The sequence below is a fragment of the Eptesicus fuscus genome, chromosome 22 (assembly GCF_027574615.1).
Source record: "Eptesicus fuscus isolate TK198812 chromosome 22, DD_ASM_mEF_20220401, whole genome shotgun sequence".
Classification (NCBI taxonomy): domain Eukaryota; kingdom Metazoa; phylum Chordata; class Mammalia; order Chiroptera; family Vespertilionidae; genus Eptesicus; species Eptesicus fuscus.
This window is the reverse complement of record NC_072494.1, coordinates 4,955,411-4,969,551: the sequence shown is the minus strand read 5'-3', so window position 1 is coordinate 4,969,551 and position 14,141 is coordinate 4,955,411. Positions and strand designations below refer to the sequence as shown.

General features: G+C 49.9%; 1 protein-coding gene across 1 annotated transcript in view; it reads right to left on the bottom strand.

The window, feature by feature from the left end:
• Positions 1-14,141, bottom strand: part of NTNG1 (netrin G1) — a 201,066-nt gene that overhangs the window by 75,120 nt on the left and 111,805 nt on the right. The window contains exon 3 of the mRNA XM_054711459.1: positions 10,251-10,891. Within this exon, the coding sequence (XP_054567434.1) occupies positions 10,251-10,891 (641 nt within the window). The remainder of the gene's footprint in view (positions 1-10,250; positions 10,892-14,141) is intronic.

The window sequence follows — 14,141 nt, the reverse complement described above, 5'->3', positions numbered from 1 at the left end:
ACAGTCCTGGTCGCCCCCCGAAAAAATGGGTCACTGCTCTGCACTGTGACTTTAAGGGGTCTCCACCATCACAAATATAGGAACACATTTTTTTCTTTTTCTTTTTGTGCTCATTCTCTCAGTCAATCTGTATTGATTCCTACTACGCGCCAGGCCCCGTTCTAGGCACTGGGGGCAGATCAATGAGTAAAACACAAGTCCCATCTGGGTCCAGATTCTGCTTATGCAACAGTATCATCTTTGGCTAATTTAGTTAACCATGCTGTTTCACATCAAAAAAAAAAAAAAAAAAAAAAAAAGAGGGAGGTCGACGAGATGATTCCATGGTTTCTTTCAGTGCTAAGAGAAATGATTCTGCAACGCTACGCCGCTCTGACTACTGGGCATACACCCTGCACGTATAATGCCAACCCAGGAGCTCATGATGATCTATTTCCAACCTGCCAAATCGCTGACCCCTTACACGCCCCCTCCCATCATCTCCTGGCCCACCCTCTCCCCATCTGTTCCCTGTTCCCAGCAGCCCTGGAGGAGCTATAATTACACATGGATGTCACCCATATGTTGTAACAGCTTCGCTTCCCTGATATTCTGGCGAGACCGAAGGAGTAGAAGCAGCCAGGCCAGCAGCACAATGCCTAGACGAGGCGACACCCGCCTGGCCGTAGCCCCGGCTTAGGGTTGCTGGGCTCCCCTGTGCTCCCTCACACTCCCAAGGAGCCAATCAGAAGGCAACACGCCTCGAACGAAAACCGGCCTGTGGTTTCTACACAACGAAAAGGAATGAATTAAATATTAGTCCGTCTCATTTGCCTTTAAAGACATGATTTTAGTTTATTGGTGTCATTAGAGTTTGAAGAGATTACATTCCAGAGGAACAGAAATCCCCCGGCATCTCGATTTCTCTCTAAAACACACCAGATTGAATCACTTGGCATTTCATTTTTTTACATCTCTGCTGTCTCTTCCATCACAATTTCTCCAGCTTAAAAACAAAACACAAAACATCCCCATCGTTGCCAATGCGGCATTCAATTTCCTATCATTCTTCAGTGCACAGGACTCCCAAAGGTTCAGAATATAAGAGCAACAGTTAAAAAAAAGAAAGAAAGGAAGAAAGGTGTTCCCTATTCCGGCTAGCCTTTCCCTGAGATGGTCTCATTTTTCTCACCCAATGGAGTAACAATACAGAAAGGACGACAGCAAAAATTAGACCTTGCTGTGGAATATCAATCTGTTCTTAAGTGCAAATAATTCCCCCCCCTCTCTGTCACTCACACACACACACACACACACTCACGATGCTTTCCCTGACTTCCTTATGCCCAATGAAGAGTCCGATGACACTGGAGATGAAAGGAAGCTTGTTTACCCAGGAGAGCTCTGCTACTGCTAATTCCTTGGCGGTCTTCACAGATGTCCTTGGCCAAGAAGGTTTGGGAGGCCCTGGCTAAGTAAAATAGCAGTGTCTCTCCGCTGTAGGACATCTCGTGTGCTCCTATATGCACCGTGACTTCCCGGAAGAAAACACTGCAGACCACATTTCCCCCACGTGTCTGAGCCTGGCGGCCTTCGTTGGAAGAGCAATTCTGAGGAACGCGAATCCAGTATGACCCGCCGCTCATGAAGATGGGGAGGCTGTGCGTAGAGTGGCTGGGACTCACTCTATGCTCACAGAGTTACCAGTGCAGCTGCAGTTAGAACCGGTTTGCACTGCCAGCCAACATTCTCTTATAAAATAGGACAAGTAGCCCTGGCCGGTGTGCTCAGTGGTTAGAGCGTTGCCCCACACTGAAGGATCTAGGGCTCTGACCCTGGTTGGGGTGTGTGTGGGAGGCAACCAATTGATGTGTTTCTCTCTCACATCAATGTTTCTCTCTCTGCCTCCCTTCTACTCTATCTAAAACCAATGGGAAAATATCCTGGGGTGAGGATGAACAAAAATAAATAAACAAACAAATAAATAAATAAGACAAATAATGATCTTGAGATCCTAATGTTTTGCTCTCTGTCCTCTCTACATTCCTAGCACAAGACCAGTTGCCTTAGGCACCCGTCGGCCAGAAAGAGCTGACCCGGTAGTGATCCTAATTATATAATGTTCTGGACCGGGATCTATAGACCAGCGGGATTTATAAGGCTCCTGTATCACATATTTAAAAACTCTATCCATTCCGTCAATGTTTTTTCAAGTGGAAGTTCAGAAACATACTCATTGGCCAAACCCGTGGTTGGCAAACTGCGGCTCGCAAGCCACATGCGGCTCTTTGGCCCCTTGAGTATGGCTCTTCCACAAAATACCACGGCCTGGGCGGGTCTATTTTGAAGAAGTGGCGTTAGAAGAAGTTTTAAGTTTAAAAAATTTGGCTCTCCAAAGAAATTTCAATCGTTGTACGGTTGATATTTGGCTCTGTTGACTAATGAGTTTGCCGACCACTGGGCCAAACCGTAAGTAATTTAAAAATTGTCCTTTCTCCCTTTGCCGCTGATTGACCTTGTTTAGATACAATTTCACTACTTGGAGACACACGTAGAAACAGCCACCCCGCGTTTACGTGCAGTGCTGTTCGTTCCGGCTAAACGAGCATGTTTAGTCCTCAAGATGGCTGTCTGAACTGGAATACAGACCCACGTGGAAATGAAGTCCACCTCTCTCTCCACACAGTCAAATGATGACGACAGCCCTTGACCTTCACTCGTTTGGTATTGTGTTTGCAGACTGAATGGGGATGGTGTCCCTGCTGACCCCATGGCCACATGGCTCCACACAAACTCTTCCAGTGAGTGTCCACCCATGGCATGGCCTCCTCAAGTGTCGGGAAATTCCTCTGACCCTCGGGACAAAAACCACCAAGACCTTCCCAAGATGCCAACCGCGGAATTCAGGTAAAACACAACTGCAGACTTGAGGGCTGACGCGCGCACCCCGTCTCCCCTCGCTTGCTCCCGTGGCTGTAGCTGGACTCCAGCTTCCTCTATACATGGGGAGCGAGGGAGGAAATGATTCCGTTTTTCTATGATGTGGTATTTTGCCCAAGGATCCGGATGCTTCTTAAGAAGGAGACATCTCTCCTCTTTGATGACCCACTCGTTTAAAAATATCTATGGCACTGGGGAAGCGAGGATAAAGGGACAGGCTCTTAAACTGGGTTGTTTTTCTGCACCCTAACGAAGTTCATAATTTAATTGGAGGGATTATTAGATACATTCTCTCCTTATAATGGTGCAAACCTCAGAGGAAAATGAGCTGCTTATGCATAGTTTCTCTTTTTAATTCAAGCAATCCTTAAGGATGTAAAATATATGCTTCGAATCGGGATGGTACTCGGTCGTCCACTTAAAATGGGTCCCTGCCATAAATGTTTATTTTAAGTGTTTCCATTGGAGTGAAGTAGCAATGTTTGTGTTTTCTAATTTTTATTTATGGTTACTAAGCTTCTTATTTACTCTTTTGAATACTCTTATTTACTGAACTTCATTCTCCTCTTAAAAGAAGAGCAAATTAAATTTAAAAATCTTAGACGGTAGAATAGTTAAATATTCATTTAACTTGGAAAGAAAAAGACTTGGGGGATAGGATCATTGACTTCAAATTTACATAATTTTGTTGTATGAAAGAGGCAGACACTTATGTTCAATATGGTTCCAGAAAAGAGAATATAACCCAATAGGTGGAAGTTAAAAGAAAAAGCAGATTGCCTTCAATGAAGAGATACACTTTCTTAAAATAAACCAAGGTAGTTGGCCATTTCCAAGTTGACCCAGGAATATTTGTGGCTTGTTTTACTATTTGATGATGCCCATGAAGCAAAAGTTGTTGTTGGTATTAAACGTTTATGGGAAAATATGAGAACAAATTAATACTGAGAAAATTCAGCTCATTTCTTTTTTTTTCTCCCCTTTTAAAGTGAGAAACTATCATCACAATTTTATTTTCACAGTAAGACACCGGGAGCTCACACAATACGACAAATTAGCCCAATAATACATAGAGAGTAGATGAAAATGAGGGAAGGAGTTCCAATAAACACTCCCAGGACATTCTGAGAGGAACAGAGCCCCAAGGCCTATGGGCTAAGGATGCAACTGAAAGACGGCTCCTTGGGGAATCTCCTGGGTCTCCTGTGTGTACTGAGCTCACGCCAGGCTGGGGTGGCTAACATAATGACAAAGCATACGGTTTCTAACTAGCAGCCTGATTTTGTCCTCTTACTGCGTGAGGGATGCTTTTAACGTCATGGAACTTCTCGGGTCCTCAGTTTCCTCACCTGTAAAATGAGGCTAAGCAACACCTCCCTCCCAAGTCTCTAGTGAGGATTCATGGGAAGAGGGTACCTGGCCAGAGCCTTGTAACCTGAGTGCTATACAGACGTGAGGGATTACTACGTAAATATTGACCTATTGGGTAGATTTGGTAGAATGTCCTTAACTCATCCCCCTCTCCTTGCGATTTCTCCCTCCTTCCCGGATTATTTCTCCATTTCCTTCAGAAATTACCACTTCAATGACAGTATTCCACAGAGTTCTGCAAGTGTTCCATAAATGACCAGTCATTCATAACTACAAGGGGAAAGAACCCTATCATTTCGATGTCATTCATTCTCTAAACTTCAAGCATCACATGCGAGGAGATACTATCCAAACGTGTATATTTCCAGCTCAGACCTCTTTCTGCAACACCAGAGGAGTGTTTTCAAATCCTTACGTGGACCCTCCACTTGGATTCCTGCTAATGGCTTTCCTTCAGCCCTTCTTTCCTTCACATCTGATTGGTCCACCAAGTCCTATTGGCGGGGTGAGCAAATCTCAAACCCGCGTGTTATGATGGCTTCTGTAGGATTTGGGGAGCTTTTCTGGGCTCTCCATTTGAGCATCAGGACTTGGAGTTCCAGTTGCTCCACAACTAAGCAATGGCCTCGTCCTCCTGGTCTCTCCCTGCATCTCCTTGTCCAACACAGTCATTCCATGGCTTTGGAAAGCTGACATATAAGAACCCATAGAACTTTACATTTCTATGGCCTGGGGGACTCAAGGCCCAAGGTAAGAGTCCTTTAGACCAGCGGTCGGCAAACTCATTAGTCAACAGAGCCAAATATCAATAGTACAACGATTGACATTTCTTTGGAGAGCCAAATTTTTTAAACTTAAACTTCTTCTCATGCCACTTCTTCAAAACAGACTCGCCCAGGCCGTGGTATTTTGTGGAAGAGCCACGCTCAAGGGGCCAAAGAGCCGCATGTGGCTCGCGAGCCGCAGTTTGCCGACCACGGCTTTAGACCATCTCCCAGGATTTGTCCAACTCCTTGGAGCTCCTTACCAGGTGTGCTCTTCTTAAGCACAGCGGCTCACCTACAATATCCCTCGGGTCCTGGCTGCTCCACATTCTAAGGCGCATATTTCAAGACACCGGGCAAATGTCACATCCTCATCAAAGCATTCGCGAGGCTTTCTGCATTAAATGAGCCACGTCTCTGTTGCCAGGGCACTTTCCCCACCCATGTGGCAAAAGCACTGAACCCACATGGTCCTCCTTTTCTGTTTACATGTCTGTGTCCTTGTGGGCATCAGCTTCTCGTGAGCACCGACTACAGCCTTGTGCTTCTCCATATGTCCACCGTCTAACCCAGCGTCTGGCCCGGGTGGAGGAGGAGTAGTTACTGGTGACAGAAGGAAGGTGTTATAAAAGCAGAGTCTGTCGGGTGGTGGTAAAACCCAACTTCAATGATTAGGGCTCCCTGGGAAGGATGAACAAAGACCAGGCCCCGTGCTTTGGCGCCTCTCACCTGCCAGGCGAAGAGTCAGTATTTTGGTAGATTTATTCACACTGCGGCCGAGAGAAAGACTCAGTGGACTTGCAGGATGACCGGAAGCCTTTTGTCCTCTGCAGAAGATCCCTTGTGTGCTACATGGTTTTCCCTAAATGATTTGAGGAAGTATGGGGGTGCCCGACTGCTTTTATACTCTGCAACTCCCCGCAGTGTTCTTGCTTACCCAAGATCACACACTTTCCCATGAGGCGTTTGGAAGCCTTGATTCAAGAAAGTGAATTTCCTGAGTATAGCAAACACCGAGGTGGTGACATTCAAACAGGGAGGCTCTACGATCGTATCTGCTTCCTTCTGAGGGTGACGGTGCAGGGCCTTTCTCACTCCTGACACCCAGCCCGAGTGGCTCTGTCCCTGGGCCTTTCCCCGTCCTGGGACTGGAGAGGGACAGTGGGTTCCATCTGGGGCAGCACCAAACAGTGTGTGTAGAAGTGGAGCTTCCATGCTAGCGGCGCCTGGCTCCTTTCTCAGAGATGAACGGCAGAGGCTCAGAAGGCAAAGCCATTGGTGCCAGGAGTGGCTGGTGGCCAGCTACCTGTAAAGCGCTTGGGTAGGCGCTGCCAAGGGTAGGACATGGGTGAACACCACGGAGGAAAATGATTGGTGATTATGTTGAGGGATACTGTCTAACGAGACAAGTATCGAGATGCTGGTGAGAGTTTTCTAGGCCACTGAGGAGAGGTCTTACAATTCGATCCTAACGATCTTGAGGTCGAAAAAGAATTTCTATTATCTTGTGACTGAATCCAGTACCTTGAGCCATTGCGGGCAGCACACCTTACAGACACAGGAGCGTATCATCAAATGTTCACGTGTCTTTCCAGTTTTACAATGATTACCATAAATCACATGACTTCCCCGAAACTGTTCACCTCAAGCAAACACTACATAAGGCTGAGTTTTTGTTCTCTAAAATCAATGCCTCTGACAAACATAATGTTCAACTTTTCAATTTGATTAGGAAATGCTGAGGAGGAAACAAACCTTCCAGAATCAAAACTTTCCACGTGTAACTAAGAAAACATTTTGTACCTTAGACTTCACAGCCCATGGGTCTAGCTCCCCGTCGGTATAAAAAGATGTTCGGAACAAACATCTCCTCCCCATCCCTCCTCTCACCTCTCATTTGGGTAGATTTTATTTATGCATTAGACGACCTTTTTGGCCATTAGAACCATCTTGCTTCGGCAGTTAATTAACACAAGTACCATAATTTAATACAGTTAATGCTACTTGATGTCCTTTAATGTACCTTCCATTAGTGATATTATTGTAGGATTACCCTGTAAATTAAAATGAGATCAGGACGAAGAGAGGCACTCTTTAATTAAGGTGCTGGCACACTGCGCCCGTCTATTATATATTAGGAAAAACAGCCTGATTCACGGAAGGAGGACATCCATAAGTCAGAGTCGGTCCCTGGACATCGCCAGCAGCCACCTCCTTGCTCCGCGATGGGAATCGGCACGCAGCGAGAGGGAGGACGTGGCGGCGGAAGAAGCAAGTAGCCCAAGAGGGCCGCCATGCTTACGATGGGAGTTTACGTTTTGTCACCAGTAAGACAGCTCTCAGGTGTGTCACATGCTAAAAAGAACCTAAAAGCGACCTTCGTCTTATGACCATAAAAAAAAACACGTTTGTTTGTTTTTTACACCAAACGATGCCAGCCAGTATGAAACATGACCACCAAGTGCATTTGTGCACAAGAAATAAAGACCCGGCCTTCATGGTCAGCCAGCTCCAAGATCCCCCCACCTGCTTTTGTTGCCTCGCTTAGCATTTCAAGGTGAAAAAAAAATCTTGTATTCTCTGCCCACTATTCTGTGGCCATTTCCCTACTGTCCCCAAATAACTCACGCCAGTTCCCACATTATTTGTGGAGTGGCAGGCAGAAAAAAAATATCATTAAGATGGTCATCCACAGACATGGAAAGGCACGTTAAATATTGCGATCATCCCATGAACGGAGGAAGGAGGAGCGATGGAAACAACTCCTTAGGGAAGTTTCCGTTTATGATATTCTCGAAAAGGAACCCTCAGAACTTTCTTTCCGGGATCATCCATTCCCCTTCAAGGCTCCCATCGATGGCGTGCTGAGGAAAAGACAGACGAGGCCGAACCGTTCAAGGGTGAAGCGTCTATCAGCTTCTACGCTGACAGACCTGCCATCCGGGCTGCCGTTCCCTCGCGTGGCTCCACGTTCCTTATATAACTTAGGAGCTGGAGACACGCCCGCGCCACGGGCCTTGCTTCTGTGGTCCCTCCCCCAAGACTAAAAATACCCCGGCCATCTGGCGCCTAGCACAGCACGCGCCAACATCGGCTCTGCCCTGAGGAATTTGGACAGGAGTTTGGAGGTGACAGAAGGGGACCTGACGGGAGGGGCTCACCTCTACTGCACCTTTGTCTCCTGCCCAGCTGCTTCCTCACCAGCTTACCGGTGACCGGTGGTCAGGAAAAGGCAGTGGGTGAGTCCCCGTGAAGGGAGGGGGGCGTCCTCCAAACTCCTGGGGACCATTGCAGTGCAGTTGGAGGGTACCACCAGGGTGAGGGGTAAAAGGAAAGTACGTAGTACATCTGGTGGGGTTTTGCCCGGCCGGTGTGGCTCAGTGGTTGAACATTGACCTAAGGACCAGGAGATCAAGGTTCAATTCCTGGTCAGGGCACATGCCTGGGTTGCAGGCTCGATCCCCAGTAGGGGGCGTGCAGGAGGCAGGTGATCAATGATTCTCTCACATCATTGATGTTTCTAACTCTCTCGCCCTCTCCCTTCCTCTCTGAAATCAACACAAAAATATCCTACCTAATAATAGAGTAATATGCAAATTGACCGTACCTTCGCTACACCCACAAGCCACGCCCACCAACCACGCCCACCAGGAAACTGTTGCAGGGACGTTGGGGTGTGGCTGAGCCCAAGGCCGGGAAAGCCTCGGGCACCAGCGGGGAGCCTGCACGGATCGCAGGCAACCACGGGGGGTCGGCTCCTACGAGCCGTAGCAGGGACGCTGGGGTGCAGCAGAGCCAAGGCCGCCGCCCAGGGCCAAGCCCCGACCCTGAAAGAAGGCAGAAGGCGGTGGCCACAGCCAAGGCCTGGGTCCCCGGTGCCGGCAGAAAACTGGTGCGGGCAGCCAGGTGAATGAAGGTCTATTGCACGAATCTTCATGCAAACGGGCTGCTAGTATATATTTTAAAAACCCTGCCTTATTTTGTTAAAATTTTATGATTACTTAATTATACGTAGATGATTTATGTACCATTTCTATTCTTATGTTCCATATATTCTGATTTAAAACTATCCTGACATTTTTAGAATGATTACTGCCTTGATTGGCTTTCTTATTTCCATTTTGCTGTTATTGTTCACTCATCTTTCATTTTCCCAACTCCTCACCTCACGCTCCAACCTCCACCAGTTGGTGATTTTGGTGACGTCCCACACTTAAAAAATCAGGTTGAAAATCTCTACTTTGGTGGTCCTGGTTCTAATGATTGAAGCTTCTCATGTAAACATCCTCAACGTTCTTGGTAACGTGCTCAATTGTGTATCAGGCACATTATCAACACCTAAGGCCGTGGTCGGCAAACCGCGGCTCGCGAGCCACATGCGGCTCTTTGGCCCCTTGAGTGTGGCTCTTCCACAAAATACCACGGCCTGGGCGAGTCTATGTTGAAGGAGTGGTGTTAGAAGAAGTTTAAGTTTTAAAAATGTGGCCCTCAAAAGAAATTTCAGTCGTTGTCCTGTTGACATTTGGCTCTGTTGACGAATGAGTTTGCCGACCACTGCCCTAAGGCCTGCCTGACTGTGACCGATGCTGCTTAAACTCTTCCACCTGTGCCTGCCCCACAGCGAGGAGGGAGCCTGACTCAGGGCCACGGGGCTGCGTATCTCTTTAAGACAAGAGCATCAAAGAAACGGAAAAAACACAGCTTGCCCCTTTTAAACAAATGTGTTGTTTTCCCTAAGTGTGTTTGGCTCCAATTGAACCCATTTAAAGAAATACAGCTTCCGTTTCAGAGATGTTGGCGCCAGAGAACAAAACCACAGAGAAGCCTCCCATGGGGAAGGCCCTCTCCTCATCTGGAAACAACAGGAAGATGCACTGCTGGTTTTCCAGTCCCTGTTCTAAGATGCGCTTCCCCCCTTTTGTTCAATTCTACGCAATCCCGCCAGGTTCCGGCCTCAGGACAGCAATTCTGGGCTCAGGAACCACTGCCGAGTGAGAAGGGTCTCAGGTGCCTCAGGACCGACCCCCAGGCTGGGGCCCCTGAGAATCCGCTGCAGTAGAAACTGACAAACATTCTCCAGTTGCAAGAACAACCCCCCTTGCCCGCCCTCCCCCCCCCCCCCCCCCCCCCCGCATTTCCTATGAACACACCCGTCCTCTCTCACGCAGGAGGGATGCGGGAGGCATGCGCTCTTACCTGCCGTGGACCTTGATGTCCGAGATGGCGTAGAAGTAGCGCGCCAGGTGCAGCTCATCCACGAAGATCTCCCCGACGGCCGGCCGCAGCAGCCGGAGCCGCAGGTCCGTGACCGTGAAGAAGTCTCGGAGCTTCTTGGTGGTGTCCAGCTGGCCGTAGAGGGAGGCCATGTTGCGCAGCCACGGCCCGGCGAAGAAGGCGAACCTGTCCTTGATTTCGAAGTGGATGATCTTGCTGTTGGTCGCGTAGCCCGTGGAGTACTCCTCGGTGCAGATGATCTCCAGGACCGTGTGCTGGGACAGGTCCTTCACGGACTTGGGGTCCATGTGGAAGGCGTCCAGGCAGTCGGTGGCGTAGTACTGGTAGGGCTGCCAGGTGCGCCCGTAGTCCAGGGACTTCTCCAGGATCATCTGGTCCGGGCGCCCCGACTCGAAGGTGATGACGATGTTGTCCGTGAGCTCGATGGTTTTGCTCCAGGACAGAGTGATGTTCACCTGGAGGGGCTTGGGGTAGTCCTTCCAGGTGGCCGACTGCCAGAAGGTGGAGGGGTGTCTCCCCTCGAAGTCGAACATCAGCTCCGGGGGGTGCGCCAGCTCGGGGGTGCTCGCGTCACACTCGTTGTTGCACATGTAGGGGTTGCCCTGGGGAAGAAGAACACAGAGGGCGCGTCACACACGGGCTGGGCACACGTATGCCATCCTCCTGCTGCTAAGAGGCCAGGAGAGGAAGGGAGGGAGGGAGGAGGAGAAGGAGGAAGGAAGGAAGGAAGGAAGGAAGGAAGGAAGGAAGGAAGGAAGGAAGAAAGAAAGGAAGAAAGAAAGAAAAGAAGAAAGGAAGAAAACGTGCTTGCAGTAATAATTTTTTAAAAATATTTTTAAAAATTAATTTCAGAGAGGAAGGGAGATGGAGAGAGACATAGAAACATATATGATGAGAGAGAATCATTGATCGGCTGCCTCCTGCACTCCCCACCCTGGGAATCAAGCTGTAGCCTGGGCATGTGCCCTGACCAGGAATTGAACTGTGACCTGACCAGGAATTGAACTGTGACCTCTAACTGTGACTTCCTGGTTCATAGGTTGACACTCAACCCCTGAGCCATGCCAGTCGGGCGGCAGTAATCATTGTTATTTGCCCTAACTGGAGTCTCCTATTTGATTGCTTAAAAAACAAAACAAAAAAAACGTATGCTCATTTCCTTGCCTGGTTTCTTTCCAGGGGCGCGAGGAAGTGGAAACGGTTTACTTATCGTGTCTGTGTTAGACCCATAACGGGGTCCAAGAAGCACCCGAGACACCGAGCGGCTGTCTGCCGGCTCCAACCCGCTGCGGCCGCTCACGGAGAGGCTTTAGGAAAAGCAAGGAAACCCCTCCATCCCCCAGCACGTGCCTCCAGAGCCTAGCTCCTCAAAAAGCCAGGTTCCAGGCGCAGCTTTGGAATGAGCACCGAACCGCAGACACCCGCGTCCTGATTGGGCAACCACACCCCCGGGGGACACTCGCCATCTATCTGCGTGGCCTCCAATCCATCATCCTTAAGGGGGTCCCCGCTCCACAGAGCCTGCGATGAGAGCGTTTACTTTGCTCACCACAAATCATTAGAATGCGGGCTGCCCCGGGCTCTGGGGCTTGGCCCACACGTCTGCCGCCCCATTAGCCAGAGGCCGGGGATCGCTCAGGAAGCCGGGGCGGGCGGGCCTGTGCTCCGACGCATCAGACCAGGACATGCCAGTACTCAACGGGGAGGCTGTGGCAAAGGGCCAGGGGACCATTGCGATGCGCCCTGCTGTCCATGGACGTGAACCCTACCATTGTTCTCCGCCTCACCAAGGCTCCTTCCTCCACAGGCCCCTCAAACAAGAAGCTGAGCCGGGGCCCCTCGTCCCGCGGCCACAGGTGACAACACCATCTCTGCTGCCCCCGTGGCTGCTCTCCGCCCTCACCTGCAGCTTCTCAGACAATCCACCGCTTCCTGATTGCTGTTCATCTTGTGTTTAAGCAAACAAGGGGTGTCATTGGCAGCCAGCCCTGCAGGTGTTGCTGGCTGAGCCTGACCTGGGGAATGCTAAGCAGAGGCGGGAGGAAGAATCACCCTGGGACCCTGCCCTGAGGCCTCCTCTGGGAATTGCAATTAGACTCTCTTTATTCCCCTTTTTCCGGAGCTGAGCGCTTGTCGTCACCATCAGACCCGCGGGCTGCACGGGCGGCGTCTCAGATGATGAATTTCCACCTCAGACGCGGAGGCTCAGTTTCCGCTGACTCCGGTGAAATGTGAGGGGGGCATCGGAGACCCGCCCGGGCCCCAGAGGCCGCCTCTCCCACCCCGTCAGCGCCTCCTGCCCCCTCGCTCTCCCCCATTAACGCAACCGGATCCCAACGCCGCAACAGGTGCGGGACCTCGCAGCGCATAACGGAGCCTGGGCAGGAGGAAGAGGAGAAGGCAGGGATCGGGGGACAGGACTGTTTCAGAAATACAGGCCGGGCGTCCGCGATAATGGAGATGTTGCTGCACCTCCCTCTCGCATTTCAATCCCCCACCCCCGCCCCCTCCTGATCCCCGCGTCTGTGGCGCTATTTATAGTGTCCCCTTCAGAACGAGCCAGGAGGGGAGAATAAGTTTCTGTTCCAGGTGGAATAAATCACCAAATTTATTATTATTTAAACTCTCTTCAGCATCCCGGGGAGCCAAATGCAAAACTCCGCGAAGCAGGCGCGGGCTCTTTACGGAGGGCTATAAATACGGGGGAATCTGTCGGGATTTATAAATTCTAAATACATGGAAATGCACATTTGACGGGAAGGGGTCAGATTTACACAGATCACACCTTCCGTGGAGATGTACTGAGGAAAATACAGTCCCTTCCGAATCCAGCAGCACGGAGCCATCTGCACCATCATCAGCGCGGATGCCGCCCCCTCCTCCTGACACAGGCGGCTCCCCCAGAGGTCTAGACCCGTGGTCGGCAAACTGCGGCTCGCGAGCCACACGCGGATCTTTGGCCCCTTGAGTGTGGCTCTTCCACAAAATACCACGGCCTGGGTGAGTCTATTTTGAAGAAGTGGCATTAGAAGAAGTTTAAGTTTAAAAAATGTGGCTCTCCAAAGAAATTTCCATCGTTGTCCTGTTGATATTTGGCTCTGTTGACTGATGAGTTTGCCGACCACTGGTCTAGGGGATGGGACACAGGCTGGCGACTCGGCAGGGCACCCTGAGGGAGCCCCACGCAGAATTTCCTTGACTTCAGCAGAGATGCGCAGAGCTTCTCAGAGGGGCAGCGGAGGAGGCGCGGCAGAGTGGTCCTGGGAGCGGGTCCATGCTAGCACACCCGGCTTAGGAAATACCCATGAAGATGTCTGTCCAAATAGCACGCATTCCTATAGTCAGTAAGAGGCGTCGCCGACCATCACCAGTTATGTAGCATGTAAGGGGCAGACACTTTGCCTACGTTATCCTGGGTCATCCTTTCAGCCCCACCTTACACACAGGAAACTGAGATACGGGGAGTGTGGAGGAAAGTGCCGAGGGCCACACAGCGAGGTCAGGAAGGCGGCAGAGCCGGGCCCCCTTCTCCTGCCCCTGCCCTGGCCGGTTTGTTCAACCTCCAATGGACTTCCTATGATGCAGCCGAGCCTTGGAGGAGGGTGGCTGGTACCAAAAGAAGGGTCTAAGGTAAGGTGACCAGATTTTAACATTGGTAAAGCGGGACACCATTGACCCGGCGGGGGGGGGGGGGTGGGGGGGGTGTCATGATTAAAAATTTGGTCTATATTGTAATCGCTTTTGTTTTTTTTTAATAAAAGGAAATTTACTTCTTAGATCATCGTTGAATTTGCATCCTCTTTTCTTACTTATTATGTTAAAAATCTAAAAAAAAATAATTTAAAATTATAT